Raw genomic sequence first — 14,208 nt, 5'->3', positions numbered from 1 at the left:
ATCTTATAGTTAAGTTCAAGATGTTCATCAAGCACAAATTTATTTAATGCTTTGGAATAAAAAAAGAATCATAAAAGTTAATGAGCCAAGATTTGTTTGAGTACCCCATTCTTCAAGGGGTTTTAGATGCTGTTGATCTTGTTTCTTCATTAAGTGAAACAGGGATCCCTGATCCTTCATTTGTTTTAGGTGTTCAGGTTTGAAGGAGTTAGTTAGAAAGAAAATAACTCCATGGATGGACTGTGAGCCCTGGTGCTTCTCTAGGAACTGTCCCTGTGTTTGGTTTCTCTGGAGGGTTAGGAGATGCCCAGGCTGTACCAGCGTTTTTCACAGCTAGTTGTCACATGGACATTGTATTTCTGCTGCTTCTGGGAACACAGAAGACTTCTGGGAAGTGGGTCAGAGCCAGCTCAGTTACCTTCTATCCACTCAAGTGTTCAGCTTCATTGTTGAGCACTCCGTTTCTCTGTTTCTGAGACTGTAAAATCATTTCCAACACAAAAGTTTTTGTGTGTATGTGTGTGTGGTGTTTTGTGGTGCCTTTTTTTGTTTGTTTGTTTGTTTGTTTTGTTTGTTTTGTTTTTGTTTTTGTTTTCTTTTCTTTTCTTTTGCTTGCTTGGTTTTCTTGTTTAGTTTTTGATTGGGTATTTTTACTTTTGTTCAGTGCTTTTAAGAGTATGTTTCATTCTTCTTTCTTTTATCCTAATACCAAAATAACACTTTCTAAATAGGCAAAATTTGCTTTAGTATAGCATGGTTTGTAATCTATTGTGTAGAAAAATCAGCAGTTTCACAACTTAATAAGAAAACAGTTCTGGTTTTGCCAATCTATTCAGCAAAGCTCACCACAAATACTTGAAATAGAAGTACTGTAGAATTTTAAGGATATAATTGTTTCTGGCACCAAGGGAGCATTGTCTTCAAATTTTAATTTGATTCGCATCATAATCATCTGTGTTTTACTGTCATCTTTGCATTTCTTGTCAAAATGTGACAAAGGTACACATAATTTTTTTTTTGTATTCAGCACATTTCTGTTGCTGCTTTTTTTGTGTCTTCTGTTTTTTGTGAGGTAAAAGATTCTACGTTTTCTTGGCATGCAAACATATGTCACTGGATCTTTGTGTACACTGCTTCAGCCCTTGCAACCATTCTTCCTTAGGTTTTGGTGCTCCATCCAATGCTGCTGTTATATACAGAAGCTGTAAAACTTGTATTACTGTCTGTCAGCTTTGCTGGGTGGAGTATGAACAGTTAATTTCAGCATTTCTGAAGCAAAATAAAACCAAAACAACACAGTAGGGAAAACTTTGGCAGCTCAGGGTGTATTTCTCATGCTGTTAATGTTTCATAAGAGTGTACATTTTGGAGAAATGTAACTTTGAATGTATTTTCTAAGTACAGCAAATACTCAGTAAAAGTTCTTTGAAACAAATGAATTTATTAACTACTTGAATCAAATCACTCAAACTTTTCTAAATCAAGCCCATTCTCTGATAAAAAGACTGAATTGTGATTCTTCATTTTCTATGGCAAACAAGCCCTCCATCTTTCTTTCACTCATGCTTAGGGCATATGTGCCTTTTTGTCCAGCAGTAGAAACCTTTTCGGAAAATGCTCCTTAGTAAAATCTTTTTACAGCATCCTGTGACTGTGGTTTTTCAGTGTTAAAGTCTATTTGAGACAGTTGAGACAAAATCCTAGCAAAGCTAATGAATAGGTTGCAGAAATAGAGAGGTTCAGAAATACTTAGATTAGTGAGTAGTGTTACTGGAACACAATTTTTCCAGCTCATTTATTCCTCTGTCCCATGGGAAGGAATAGCTAATATGAATTACTAAAGCAGGTGACAGAATTATTTTCTTACTATATAATTGCAGAAGTAAATAAATGAGGTGGAAAAATATATCAGGTCTACTCTAGATAACTACAGATAGTTTTCAAAACTACAGTTTTTTACAGGACCTTAAGGCTGCTTGTTTTTCTCCTTGCGCAGAATGAGTGCACAGGGAGTGATGTAGATTGGTTTTGTTTGTTGGTTTGGGGTTTTTTTGTGTATCCTTCTCTGGTATAATGATTTTGTAATGATTGTGCTCATTTTTTTCTGTCTGTTTTTAAGTCTTCCCTTCTGTTCCTTCACGTCTGTGACCCCAGGATTCTGCAGAATATATGTGTTTACAGGAGAAATCTTTCCATCAGCATATTAGTTTTGTATCTTGTCTCATTAGTTTTTATCTCTTGTATCTTAGCTTGTGTCCACAGAAGCTTGCTCTCATCAGAAGGTTTCAGAGGTTTTTAAATAAGGAATCTTTAAAAATACTTGATGTAATAAATAATAGTAAAGCTGTACTTTGTATATTTATTTTAAATCATTCCCTGTCTTAAATCACCACCTCATATAATTAAGTAATTAGTGAATTGGATTAGAACAGGGAAGTTTGCAGTTTGATAAGGGCTTGTCTGCAATTACAATCTTTAAGTTTATATTGACTTGCAGTTCATGGGTGAGAAAATGTGTGTTGCTAGTCTTGCTTTTACAAGAAAAAAAAGTTAAAAGAGTTTCACAGATGTTCACTGTACTGAGAAGCTCACAGGTTTTTAGAAGTATATGTTTGCTGGGGGGAGGGGGCATGGCTGTACAGATGGGTTGCCAAGCAATTAATTCTTCCTACTTGGAATAGGAGACAATCCAGCTCTCATAAGCAGTGCAGTATTATTTGCAAAAGGAAACTACCCAATACCATTTTCCCTATTCTCTTCCTTCTTTCTTCTGTCTTCCCACCTCCCTTCCTCTGCTGTGCATTTCTGAGAAACTGCTCAGGATTGATATGATAGCAGAGCTGTCATTCTCCTTAACAAAAAAAAAAAAAGTCACTTTTATTCTAGGTATTTTAATAGAGTCCCATTAAGGATGTATTGCTGACTGAAATATTGGCATGAAGGGCTCTCACTGAGCTGAGCCCAGGAATTAAGAAGTCAGGAAATAGGCTGCTGCATTGCTAAAGAACCTTGTGTGACACAGTATCTCCTGATTGGGGGGATCATTACTGCTATTATGACTCGACTTGCGTAGGAATTTTAAATTTCATCTGAATGTCAGTAATAACCCTCTTAGCAAATTATCCTGAATAAAATCACGAAGGCATTTTATATAATAGGTGTTGAATTACTGGATAGATTTGCTAATTAAATACTCTTTGTTCTGCTGTAGTTGACATTACAGGGTAAGATCTTGAACAATTATTCTCAACAGCTGTACTTTGTTAAGGGAAAAATTAACTACAAAGTTTATTTTTTTTCTACACTTGTAATTGGCAGATTTTTGAAATGTGCTTGAAAAAATTCCATCATCCAATTGGTAATGAGAGGATAAATATGCAGGTGTTGCTGTGAAATCAGATAACTACTGACTGCCTTATTAATGAATTTAGCAATACTTTTTAACCTTCTGTTTTGTAGCTGTTGGCACTTACAAGTGATCTCCTGTCAGAATGGGTGGCACTAGCATATGCCAGTCACTTGATGAAGCCAGCTTGTCTGTGACCCTCTAGTTGTGATTACCTATACCCACTGCTGTCCTCAGGGTCAATTGAGAAATGATTTTTGCACAGCCAGACAAATTTTGTAGTAGGAGGTATTCCCTTTATTTTTTAAAAAAGTTATCTTTCTCATTATTTATAGAATTATTTCAGAGAGCGAAGTAGAAAATGCCAGAGATTATCATGGAAAATTGATAGGCCTTCCTGTCTTTTCAGTATAAACTCTTCATTTTGGTCTAATTTTTCAATTTTGTTTCAGGGACTCCCGTTTGCTTTTGCAGTACTAAAGGAGAGGTATAACCTTTCTCTGTAGGAGTTAGTTAATAAGTGAGAGGAAGGGTTGTGGGGTGGTGAATATGTTGGAATTTTGACTACTTTGTATGAAATTTGATATCATGTACCAGTGATATGTCTTTAGAATAATTTCAAAACTCCATAGAAAGGTGGTGGGGTTGAATGTCTGAATCACTCACTAGGAGATGAATAGGATTGGAATACCTTATTTTTAAGCTTCCAATTAAAATGCAATTGTGTGTGTCTGATTCCAGTGACAAGTACAGCCTAGCAGGAATCTGCAGTTAAGGCTCACAGTTTTCCTGTTCTGTGAAGAAGACTCAGGACAGCTGAACTTTCTGCAGTTTTTGACTTCAGCAGAGTTCAGGCATCACATTGTCTGAGTGCCTAGTTTGCAGCACTCGTGGATGGTCTTTAAATCAAGTGGATGTTTTGAACTTGACCCAGAGTATAAATCTGTAGATATCCATATTGCTTGGGGAATAACCCTGATAAGGACACGCATTGTGAGTTCACCTGTGTCAAAGTTACAACATAGTTTGGAACTGAACCTGTCTTTAAGTGCCTAGAGTGGAATACAGCTTTCAGTGCATAGTTGCAGACAAAAACTTATATTTGCACTGTGGTTGCATAAAGGCTCTGAAAAACTAAAGAAACTTGCCATTAGTCTTAAGGAATGGCAGTGTTGTCATCCCATTTGTGTGCTGGTGTGTAGTGGTGGAGATTTCACCTGTTTCAGAATTCCTGGCATAGCAATAGTCAGCACCACAATAGTCAGCATCACAAATCAAGACTCTTGGCTTCATTACAAACTCCTTGGCCTTATGAAAGCGATGCTATTTCCCTGAACATGATCTTATTCCCACTGAGCGTGGATAGCTCTTGCCTGTTTGTCCTTTCTCTTTCCTCCTCTCTTCTGATTTCTACTGCTCAGCTCCCTGTCACTGGCTTCTTGACTACAAGTCTTAATTCTACCTTTTGGCAAATACAGCCAAGGAATATTGCAATTTAATGTGAAAAGTAATAAAACTGAAGCTAGGCTACTAAATTTGATATAAGCTGTTGAAATAGTGTGTTCCCCGACTATCTTTAGAGTTCCAGATTGTTTGGGTTCACCTAACAGACTCTGATCTATCATTGCTGTAACATGCTCAAATCAATCCTCAAGAAAATTTAAAGCATAGATATATATGACTAGCAGGGTTAGCTGAAGAAAAACCTGTTTATGCTGAGTGGCAATGGAAAGGACTGAAACCAGGGAAGTGGAAACTGGAGCAGTGTGCCAGAGCACCAGGATCTTGATAAGAAGGAAGGTGGGGAGTACAGTGGAAATGGGGTCAAGTGACTGAAGGAATGGACCAGATGTTGGTTCTCCTGCAGCTGTGCAGAATTCACACAGCTCTTCCTGCTGCTGCAACTACACATTTTTTTTCATTATGCTCATTTGATTGTCCCTTTTCTGTGCCTCAATTATACCTGTGGCTTCAGATGATGTGGTCTCCCCACCCTCCACTGTGCTGAGCACTATTTAGAGGTGGAAGCAGGAGCCTACTCACATGAGGTCTCTTTAACTATTTCTCAGGTTCAGAGAGGTGCCATTCAGAGTCTTTGGGGAACTTAGGACACATTCTTGGTTGAGTATCAAGCCTGGTTACACGCAGATTGACCCATTGATTCAAGGGCAAATCATGTCTTTATCCCAGCTCTTTGTCCCAGTTCTGGTTTCCATAAGGAGTTTGCTTTTTGATGACCCATTTTGAGATGCTACAAGTGTTTTGACTAAGTCTTCTTAAGTGAGCACCATCCAGGCTGGACTGAATTAGACAGGATGTTCTTGGGAAAAACTTCAATGACATCAAGAGATAAGATGGTGGATATAAAGGCGACAACTGACCTAAATTACTGAAAGAGACTTAATTCTGGCACTTGCTGATTAGGTTGTGTTTAAGCCATTTGATTCTGTGTTCTTTTTTTCTTAAGGTAGAATGTGTGCATGCACATGCAATTTTGAGATTTGTTTTAATCTTGTTTTAGGGGAGTTAATAATAGCATTAATACAAGGTCAAACAAGAATTTACTTGTGTAATAGGAGTATTGAGGTGACTGTGTGTTGCCAGGAGAGAGGTGGTTGGCTTTGTTTTGAAAGGTGAGAGCATTTGGAGTTAGCAACCTAATGGGTATGTTTGCATGTGTTAGCCTGTAATTATATCATACGCTAATCTTTGATTTTTTTTTTTTTTTTTTTAATTTCAGATTTTGATGCATACCAAGGAGATGGTGCAGAAGGTAATGCTGAGCATTTTCATTAAACAACAACACTTAAAGAGCACACCTGGTGAAATTTTTTATTCTAGGGGAACTGTAACCCAAACAGACCTGAAATCACTTCTTAGGATGCCTGGTTTACAAATGTAATCCTTCCTGATGGATTATAGCTTTTTTCTTTTCCTACCACAGATATGATCTGGACCCTGCTTGAAGCCTATGTGGGACTGTTTCAAGCAAATTAGCAACAGTGCTAATTAGAGTTTACTCATAGACCTGTTATACCATGTGTTCTAGTGGTTTATTATGGTTTATTTTTTGGCATCCTTTAAGCTCTGTCACAGGGTGGTTTTCTGACTCTGTGGAGTTTAACATGGACATAGCCATGTTGCAGTTTTTACAGCTGCATTGGTTTTCCACCACTGAAAATGTCAGGTTTTCATTTTTTTTCAAATTAATATTATGCAATTAGATGCATGTGCCAATTTTTTTTGTTGTTGTTGTGACATTTACAGGTGTTGGCAATTTTTCTTTTCACCTTTTTTTTTGCTATGCCTTTCATATGCACCACAGGCTTTTTTATGTTCCTCAGTTTGTCTAGAATTGGCTCCATTATCCAGAGTATTATAGAAGTATGGCTGATGTTTGAATACAGTCTTGTCCAAGCAGGGCATTTAAATTGTTACAAGAATCAGAATCAGAAGTGATGTGAGGGGCAGAGTGTCAGTCAAAGACAAGGGGTTCAGTAAATGTTTGTGTTCATCTCTGGATGTAATTGTTCAGTAGTTCAGCCTGGGAAGATAAAACTTGTGGGTCACAGTATCTAGATCCTTATCAAAAGGGAGCATTCCCTGAAAGATCTGCTGCCCAGGGGAGGACAAACACAGGTGGTTGGATTTGCAGAAGTTAAAAGATGGGAGAGGGAAGATGGAAATACAAAGCCATCTGCATAATCTGAAAGAGTGAAGAGCAGCCTAATCTGGACAGTGCTCTGGTTTTCTCAGTTGCTGTCATCCACTAACCAGTGCTTTCACAGATTTGTTTGAAATAGAGAATCTTAAGTATTTTTTCTCTTTTTTTTCCCCTAGTAGTATTGTGATGGCTGCAAATGGGATGGTAATACCTGTGGTATTACCTTTCAAACACTTTGGCTGACTGCCTTGTCATTGAATTTGTCCAGCAGTCCTGTGGAAGTGATCTTCTTGTGTCTTAGCAGTCCAAAGTTATTTCTGATCAGAGCTCCTGCTGTTTCTCAAGATCAGACTGTTCACTGACCTATTTTTCTAGTATTCATTTAGTAAAATTTTACCTACATATATTATATACACAAGATGGTGATCTTTTTAACATATCAGTGGCTGAAGTTTCTTTATTCTCTTGAAATCCAAATAGGTTTTAATGAAATGTACAAACCTATCAGTAACAATTCATTTTATATTTTCTTGCTAGTATACTTTTTCATGTTTAAGGGATAGATAATGATATTTTTGAACTTTGAAAGTTATGTGGGACTTGTAGAAGATGGACTGGTTCTTTTTTGTTTTTCAAAGCAATTTTTTTCGTTTAGATGAATCTTGAAGTGATTTATGGAGACACAGATTCCATTATGATAAACACTAATAGCACCAATTTGGATGAAGTCTTCAAGCTGGGGAATAAGGTAAGGACCTTTTTCTTTTTGAAGATTTCCTACATAGGTCTGTGGTGTTACTCTGAGTGAAGCAGATGGTATTAAGAGAGGATTCTGTGGCACAAGCAGAGAATATGCCATGAGAGAGAACTCCACAATGTATGGAACCTATGAAGTAGTAAAATCGCAGAGTGCTCATTTTCAGGTGTAGCTATTCTGTGCATTTTTAAAAGTAATTAAATGAAACATTTCATTGCATAAAAAGATTTTTTTAACTAATTCTAAGGTAGCAGGAGATTATCTTAATATTTGGTGAACCAAAACATAAGGTTCAATTTCTCCTCCATGTTAATTTCAATAACAACATGAACAGTTTGGATTTTTTTTTTCATGAGGGATGTCTCTCAATTGAGTTTTGTTTAGTTATGTAATTTGTATGACACTCAATATGTTACCAGATTTTCAGTAGTAGGTTCAAATATTAGTTTCCATGGTATAAAGATACAGGAGAGATCTGATTGATTAGGAGCTGGCAATCAGTGTTGCTGTGGAACATTGATTGAAGCTGTGGAAGTTTTGTGGCTCTCTGAAATAGTGGAAGAAAAGGGAGAAGTGTCTCAGAACTTCCTAAAGAAAAGATAGAAGCTGTTTTTGAAAGATGAAAAAAATTGTGATCAAAAAGAGAGCTATGGAAACTCTAAAAAAACCAAAGAAAGCATAGACATATTTCAGTATTGTATTAAACAAAAGTAATTTGATTTTAAGGCAGAGAGTGACTCTGGGATTATTTAGAATACTTCTACCTTCATGCTAGTGAGTGCATTTAGAAGTAGATGCATTCAGGAGCAGAAAATGGGATAATATCTTGATGTCATAACTGAGTAGCAGGAGGGCTGCTGGAATGGTAGAAAGCAGGTTTTTTTTGTTTGCCACATACAAGATTATGTATAATTTCAAGTGTATGTACAGTAGTGTATAAGAAAGTTTAATCTTACTTCAGTCGTGTGTGTGTGGTTTCATTCTGGTTTAATTTTTGTCCCTGTGCTCCCCTTTGGTGGCTAAATATTACAGAGGATAGTTAATAACTTTTATGAAATCTGGCAGATAAGCATAATAGGTTAAATACTTCTGAATTAGTAGGCTTTCTGAGAAAATAGGTATGTGTTTGAACTTGTCAGCTGTTTATTGAGAGTAAAATCAATAAATCCATTTTTTAATCCATTGTACTTCTGTATTATGTATCAGTTGAGGTTGGTTTTTTTAATTAAAAAAAGGACAGAAAGACATGTTTTGATTAAAATCAAATACAACATATAAAAACTGTGAAAGTGAATAAACTTATCTCTGTAAACCAGCACAATCAAACCTAGCATCAAAATTGCAGACATTGTGGCTTTCAATATCCTTTCTGTGGCAGAAAAAAGTGATTCATATCTGTCTCATTTCACATGTTTCTTGTTTGTTTATTCCTCAAGAAAGTGACAGTTACTTTTTTTTTGTAAACACTTTGACCATTTACATTTTCCTTGTTTTGAGTAATTCCTATTAAAAAATTCAGGATAAAGAATTGTCTGTTTTGATGAGGAATGCTCTCAAGAAATATCTCTGCTCCACTGCATAATAATTTCTTTCCCAAAGTTTTATGTTCTAAGGTGAGGGATATTTACGTTGCTTTTACTACACTTTTGCTTTAATGTAGAGTGTATGGAAGGCACACAGGTTTAATGCAAACAATTACAGTGAGAGCAGTTAGTGAGTGTACCCCTGTTCTGATGTAAAGTGTGAATTTATGGGTTGTCTTCAGCAATGAAGCATTCCTCCAACAGATTAATTTGGGTTTTTATTGGAGAAAACTCTCTCATGTGCTTTCTGAATTCCCCCATCTAATGTGTGTGTTCTCTTCCATCCTTAGCCCTCCATTATTTATATTCATGCCCTTTTTAGTCATTACTTAGCAGAAGTTTTTTTCTCATTTTCTGTGCATCCTTGTGAATCAGATTTGCCAGTACATTCAGTACTGAACTGTTCCTGGGTTTTGAGCACTTGGTTAGTATGCTGGAAAAAAGAAAAATTGAAAATTAAAATCGCAGAAAAATTTTCAGAGAATTGTTTGAGTGTTTTAAGAAAGAAAATATGAACTTCCTAGCAAAATGGTTTTTGCCTCATGATGTCCTTCAAAACTTAGAAATATACAGGGGATATCAAAGTAATGGTAATTCCTGCAGTAGGAAAAAGAGAGATCTAAGTGAGAAAAACTTAGTATGCCCATATATGTATACACATAAATGGAAAGTTTGTAAAGGAAGTTTTGGTTAAAATGGTAATCTGAGTTCAAGGCTAGATAGGAAACAAGTGAGATTTTATGCTGAAGGTCCTGCTCTTGGTGAGGATATCTGTTAAATGGCAAAGAACTTGAATCCATATTAAACTTCAGTGAGACATGAGGAAAGGATAGTTCATAGTTGGTGGTAAGAGTGTTTATGGATACTGAAAATCAACAGGTAAAGTAAGTTGTAGAGGAAAGAAGGTCAAGAGTAGAACAGGACACCTGGCATCTGCAGATACTCTGTTGAAGAATGTGAAGTAAAAACATATGAAGAAAGTAAAAAGAAAAAAGCAAGTGGGAAACTTTTAGCCAAGCCAGTAGGTGGGTAAATGTGTACTGCAGCCAAAGTTTGTCCTTGAAGGTTCATGCTGTTTTGGGCAGTTGCCCTTCTGTCCCCTAGAATAGAGGTAAGAGATACTTGGTACTATATTAAGATAATGTATCAGTGCCACTTAAAGCTTTTGTATATGGATAAAACAAAGCTCATGTGTAGAAAAACAGCACCTTTTCCTCTCAAGGAAATCAGGCTATAGAAAAGGTAGGTATATTGTGGGAAAGGATAAAAGAAACTTGCCTGTTTTTCCTGAACATGCACACACAGAGCTCTGGTCTGCAGTCATAGGTCTTGTCCCCTCCCTGGTTTTGGATGAGAGTGGGAAGAAAGAAAGGTGCCTTTGCAAGATATCTTTTCTATAAGGCTATTTGCATTTTCTGTCTAAGTGATCATCTCTTGTCTTTGCCTAGTAAGTAGGTCCCTGCTGTGAAATCCCTTGTTTGCTTAACTTATGTGAGAGGTTAGCTGGAACTAGAGCTAGCTGTTCTAGTAAAATGAGTTGGAGTCAGTTATCTCCAAGGTCACTTCAATTCCACGTTTCTTTGCCTTGCTTAATTTTGTTAAGGAGTTAGATGTACCAAGCTGTAGATACTGAAAAAGTCAATGGCTGAATCTTAATTTTAATAGTAACTTGTAGTTACAAGTTTATAATTAATTAATTAGTATCTGACCAGTCTTTAAAATGTGTATGCAAATAGACAGTGTGTAACAATGCATTTAGATACTGAACTTGAATTTGTCCATCGTTAAATTGGTGCATTTGTTTTTAATGTATTTTAATTTGCAGATCAAAAGTGAAGTGAACAAGCTGTACAAATTGTTGGAAATTGATATTGATGGAATTTTTAAGTCCTTGCTCTTGTTAAAGAAGAAGAAATACGCTGCTCTGACTGTGGAACCAACAGGAGATGGGAAATATGTAACTAAACAAGAACTAAAAGGGCTGGATATAGTCCGGAGAGACTGGTGTGATCTTGCTAAACAGACTGGAAAGTAAATTTCTTTATGGCATTGTCTTCTTTGCTCTATTTTAAACACTATATGACTCCTAACTATTTGATACTGTGTTTCCTGAAGATCACAGATTGGTAACTAACATCAGTGTTAGGATTTAGCTGATTTTTGTAGGAGATAAAACGTTACCTTCTGGCAAGGTTATGCTTGTGCAAGTCCAAATGTCTCCTAATTTCACTATCTGATTTTGCATCTGCTATGGAAGCTGTGCTTCTGAGTTCTCACAGTGTTGTAAATGCCATTTAACAAACCAGAGCTGAAGTCTTGTGAAGATGGTAGATGCTGTCAGCATTTGAAATTGTGGGTTCTAGGTCAGATGTTTTATTTCCTAGATGGGTAATGAAGCTGGAGATCAGCACTTTGAGCACCCTCTGAAAAAGCTGCACTGGGTGCAGCCTGAGGAGGAGATCCCTTTCTTTGGGGAACCAAGACTGCTTCTGTTTCCTTTTGCCATGAGACTACTTTGATACTTCATTAGGATGAATACTGGATTGACTGTTTATTAATTGTCATTGCACGGGGCATTTTAATGCTTTAATTCAGTAGAAGTAATTTATTTAGCATCAAAGAAAGAAAATTAGAGAGAGTGGAGAGGTGGTCATCTGGGTGCTGACTCATTGTATAATGCCTCTTGAAAACTTAAACAGCTCATGGTCCAAATGTATCCAAAAATGAACACTTTTCACATCTGTAAAAATACACCACACACTTGCTTACTGTTCTTAAGACTTGCATTTTCTAAGAAAAGATGCATCATAATAGAAGCAAATTTTTCCAAGTTAGGAATGTATTAGTAATTAAAGCTATACAAATGTTGGAGAGTGTTCTTTAGTGACTAACTCTTCTGCAGCTGGCAGATCTTCCAACCACATTTTGCAGCAATAGGCAAGACTTTGCTTCCTTGGTATGTTCTCTTCTCCCCCATCTTAAGATACCTGCTATGGAATAATAAATGGAAAAATGATATGGCAGCAGAAAATAGAAAGTTGCACTCAATTATTCCAAATCACTATTTAGTGTTAGAACTGTTTGCAATAATTTGCTTTTAGTAAAATAAGTAAATAAATAAAACACAACATAAAATATACTGGCAAATTTCTATAAATTTTTCATCTTACTTCATCCTTGGGCTCTTTAGCGTCTAGAGAAAATCTAGGGGAAGAGAAGATTGTGTCTGTTTGTAATGGTTTTGCGTGTGCCAAGCTTTTCTTAATTTTTGTACTGTTTTTGCAGCTATGTAATTGGTCAGATTCTTTCTGATCAGCCCCGAGACATAATTGTGGAAAATATTCAAAGGCGACTTATAGAAATTGGAGAAAATGTGGCCAGTGGTCAGATCCCAGCAAATCAGTTTGAAATAAACAAGGTAAGTGATCTTGCAGCTCTTTTCTATCTCAGAAAAACTTTACCGTTCCTGAATATATTGACTGCTGACAAAAATATTTTTTAATCCTTATCATGCTGTGAAATAGCAGGAGTTTTATTAGGTACTGAATAGTTCAGGAGATGCTATGAAGATCCTCCAGTATGAGGGAAGAAAGCCCTACTGGGGCTGGAGGCTCCAGAATAAAAACTGTGTCTTGTCTGCTGTTTACCAGGCTCATTCGGCACTTTCAGAATGGCATGATGCTTTCAGGAGGAGTTTTCTCCTTTTACTTTGTATTTCAAGCTTGAAATGCATAAACTGAAGAATGCAATGGAAAAGAATCAAAAACTCTTTTTCTAGAAAGCCCTCATAGTATTTCCCTAGAAAGTGCCATATAAAAAAGCCACTAGTCATTTTGAGCCCTCATTCAAGACTTTCCTGCAACAAGAAGGAAAAGAAGTAAAATACTCTGCTTTTTCTACAGCAGTTTTAGCAACAGCATTGTGGTTTGGAGATTTTTTTTTGGTGAATCTTCAATGATAAAACCTGTATTTTTAGCTTCAGAGACTCCCCTTTCCTGTTAGGGGGGGTGTTTCACTGATGAATTGGGTATTACATGCCTCTCTTATGCTTCTAATAGAAGAGATCTATCAACTGTCCATGCAAAGTCTATTTCTTTTGCCAGCTGGACATCTGTCTGCTCTGTAAGACTGTGTTAATCAGTTAAGAAATGTGTTCAGGTTGTCATGTGAGTGTAGAGAAATCACTGAATTTTATGATTGACTTAAAAAAAGAATGTTCTGATGCAAATCTTCTAAGAGCACTTAGTGTCCCAGTAAAAGATATATATAGCAAAATGTTCACTTTAAATTCCTAAAGTTCCTCTGTTTTACTACTTCAGAAAAAATGTATTTAGCTATTAGGTCAAGTGTAGAAGTTGTTTCTAAGAATTTGGATGACAGTAAATACTTAAATGTAGCATTCTATTTTATTTCATTTTAAGGAAAGCTCATTGTGGAATCTCAGTAGTATGAGATATACTGAACTACTTAAATTCATTTGTATTCTCTTGCTACAGAGCTTGTTAGATACACTTAGCTACACAATATTCAGATTTACTGTATGACCTTAATAGAACAGGAGTAAGAGGGTAATCTCTGGCTCTATTTTTATATTTTGTGTAATATTGTCATCTTCAATTTAGTCTATAACGCAAATGCATTTCTCAGATGGTAATTGTAAAAACATGATTTTGTTTCATTAATAATAACATTTATAAAATTTGAGGGACTGGTACCTAGGGCTTAACAAATGGCAAATGCATTTGTTAGTCTTTATGTCTTACTTTGTGTTTCAGAGGAACTTGTGAATGGTAGAAGGATGAAGATGGCTGCAATGTAATCTTGTCTTTTAAAGTTCTGAGTTATCCATCACTGAAGG

The 14,208-nt window shown here is 36.2% G+C and overlaps 1 protein-coding gene across 2 annotated transcripts in view; it reads left to right on the top strand.

The window, feature by feature from the left end:
- Positions 1–14,208, top strand: part of POLA1 (DNA polymerase alpha 1, catalytic subunit) — a 184,728-nt gene that overhangs the window by 59,003 nt on the left and 111,517 nt on the right. For both annotated transcript variants that reach the window (XM_083855217.1, XM_083855218.1), the window contains exons 27-30: positions 6,087–6,119; positions 7,666–7,758; positions 11,176–11,381; positions 12,636–12,768. In XM_083855217.1, the coding sequence (XP_083711343.1) occupies positions 6,087–6,119; positions 7,666–7,758; positions 11,176–11,381; positions 12,636–12,768 (465 nt within the window). The remainder of the gene's footprint in view (positions 1–6,086; positions 6,120–7,665; positions 7,759–11,175; positions 11,382–12,635; positions 12,769–14,208) is intronic.

Source organism: Zosterops lateralis, assembly GCF_965231275.1.
Source record: "Zosterops lateralis genome assembly, chromosome: 2".
NCBI classification, from domain to species: Eukaryota; Metazoa; Chordata; class Aves; order Passeriformes; family Zosteropidae; genus Zosterops; species Zosterops lateralis.
Note: the sequence above shows the minus strand (reverse complement) of the source record. Positions and strands in the feature narration are given on the sequence as shown.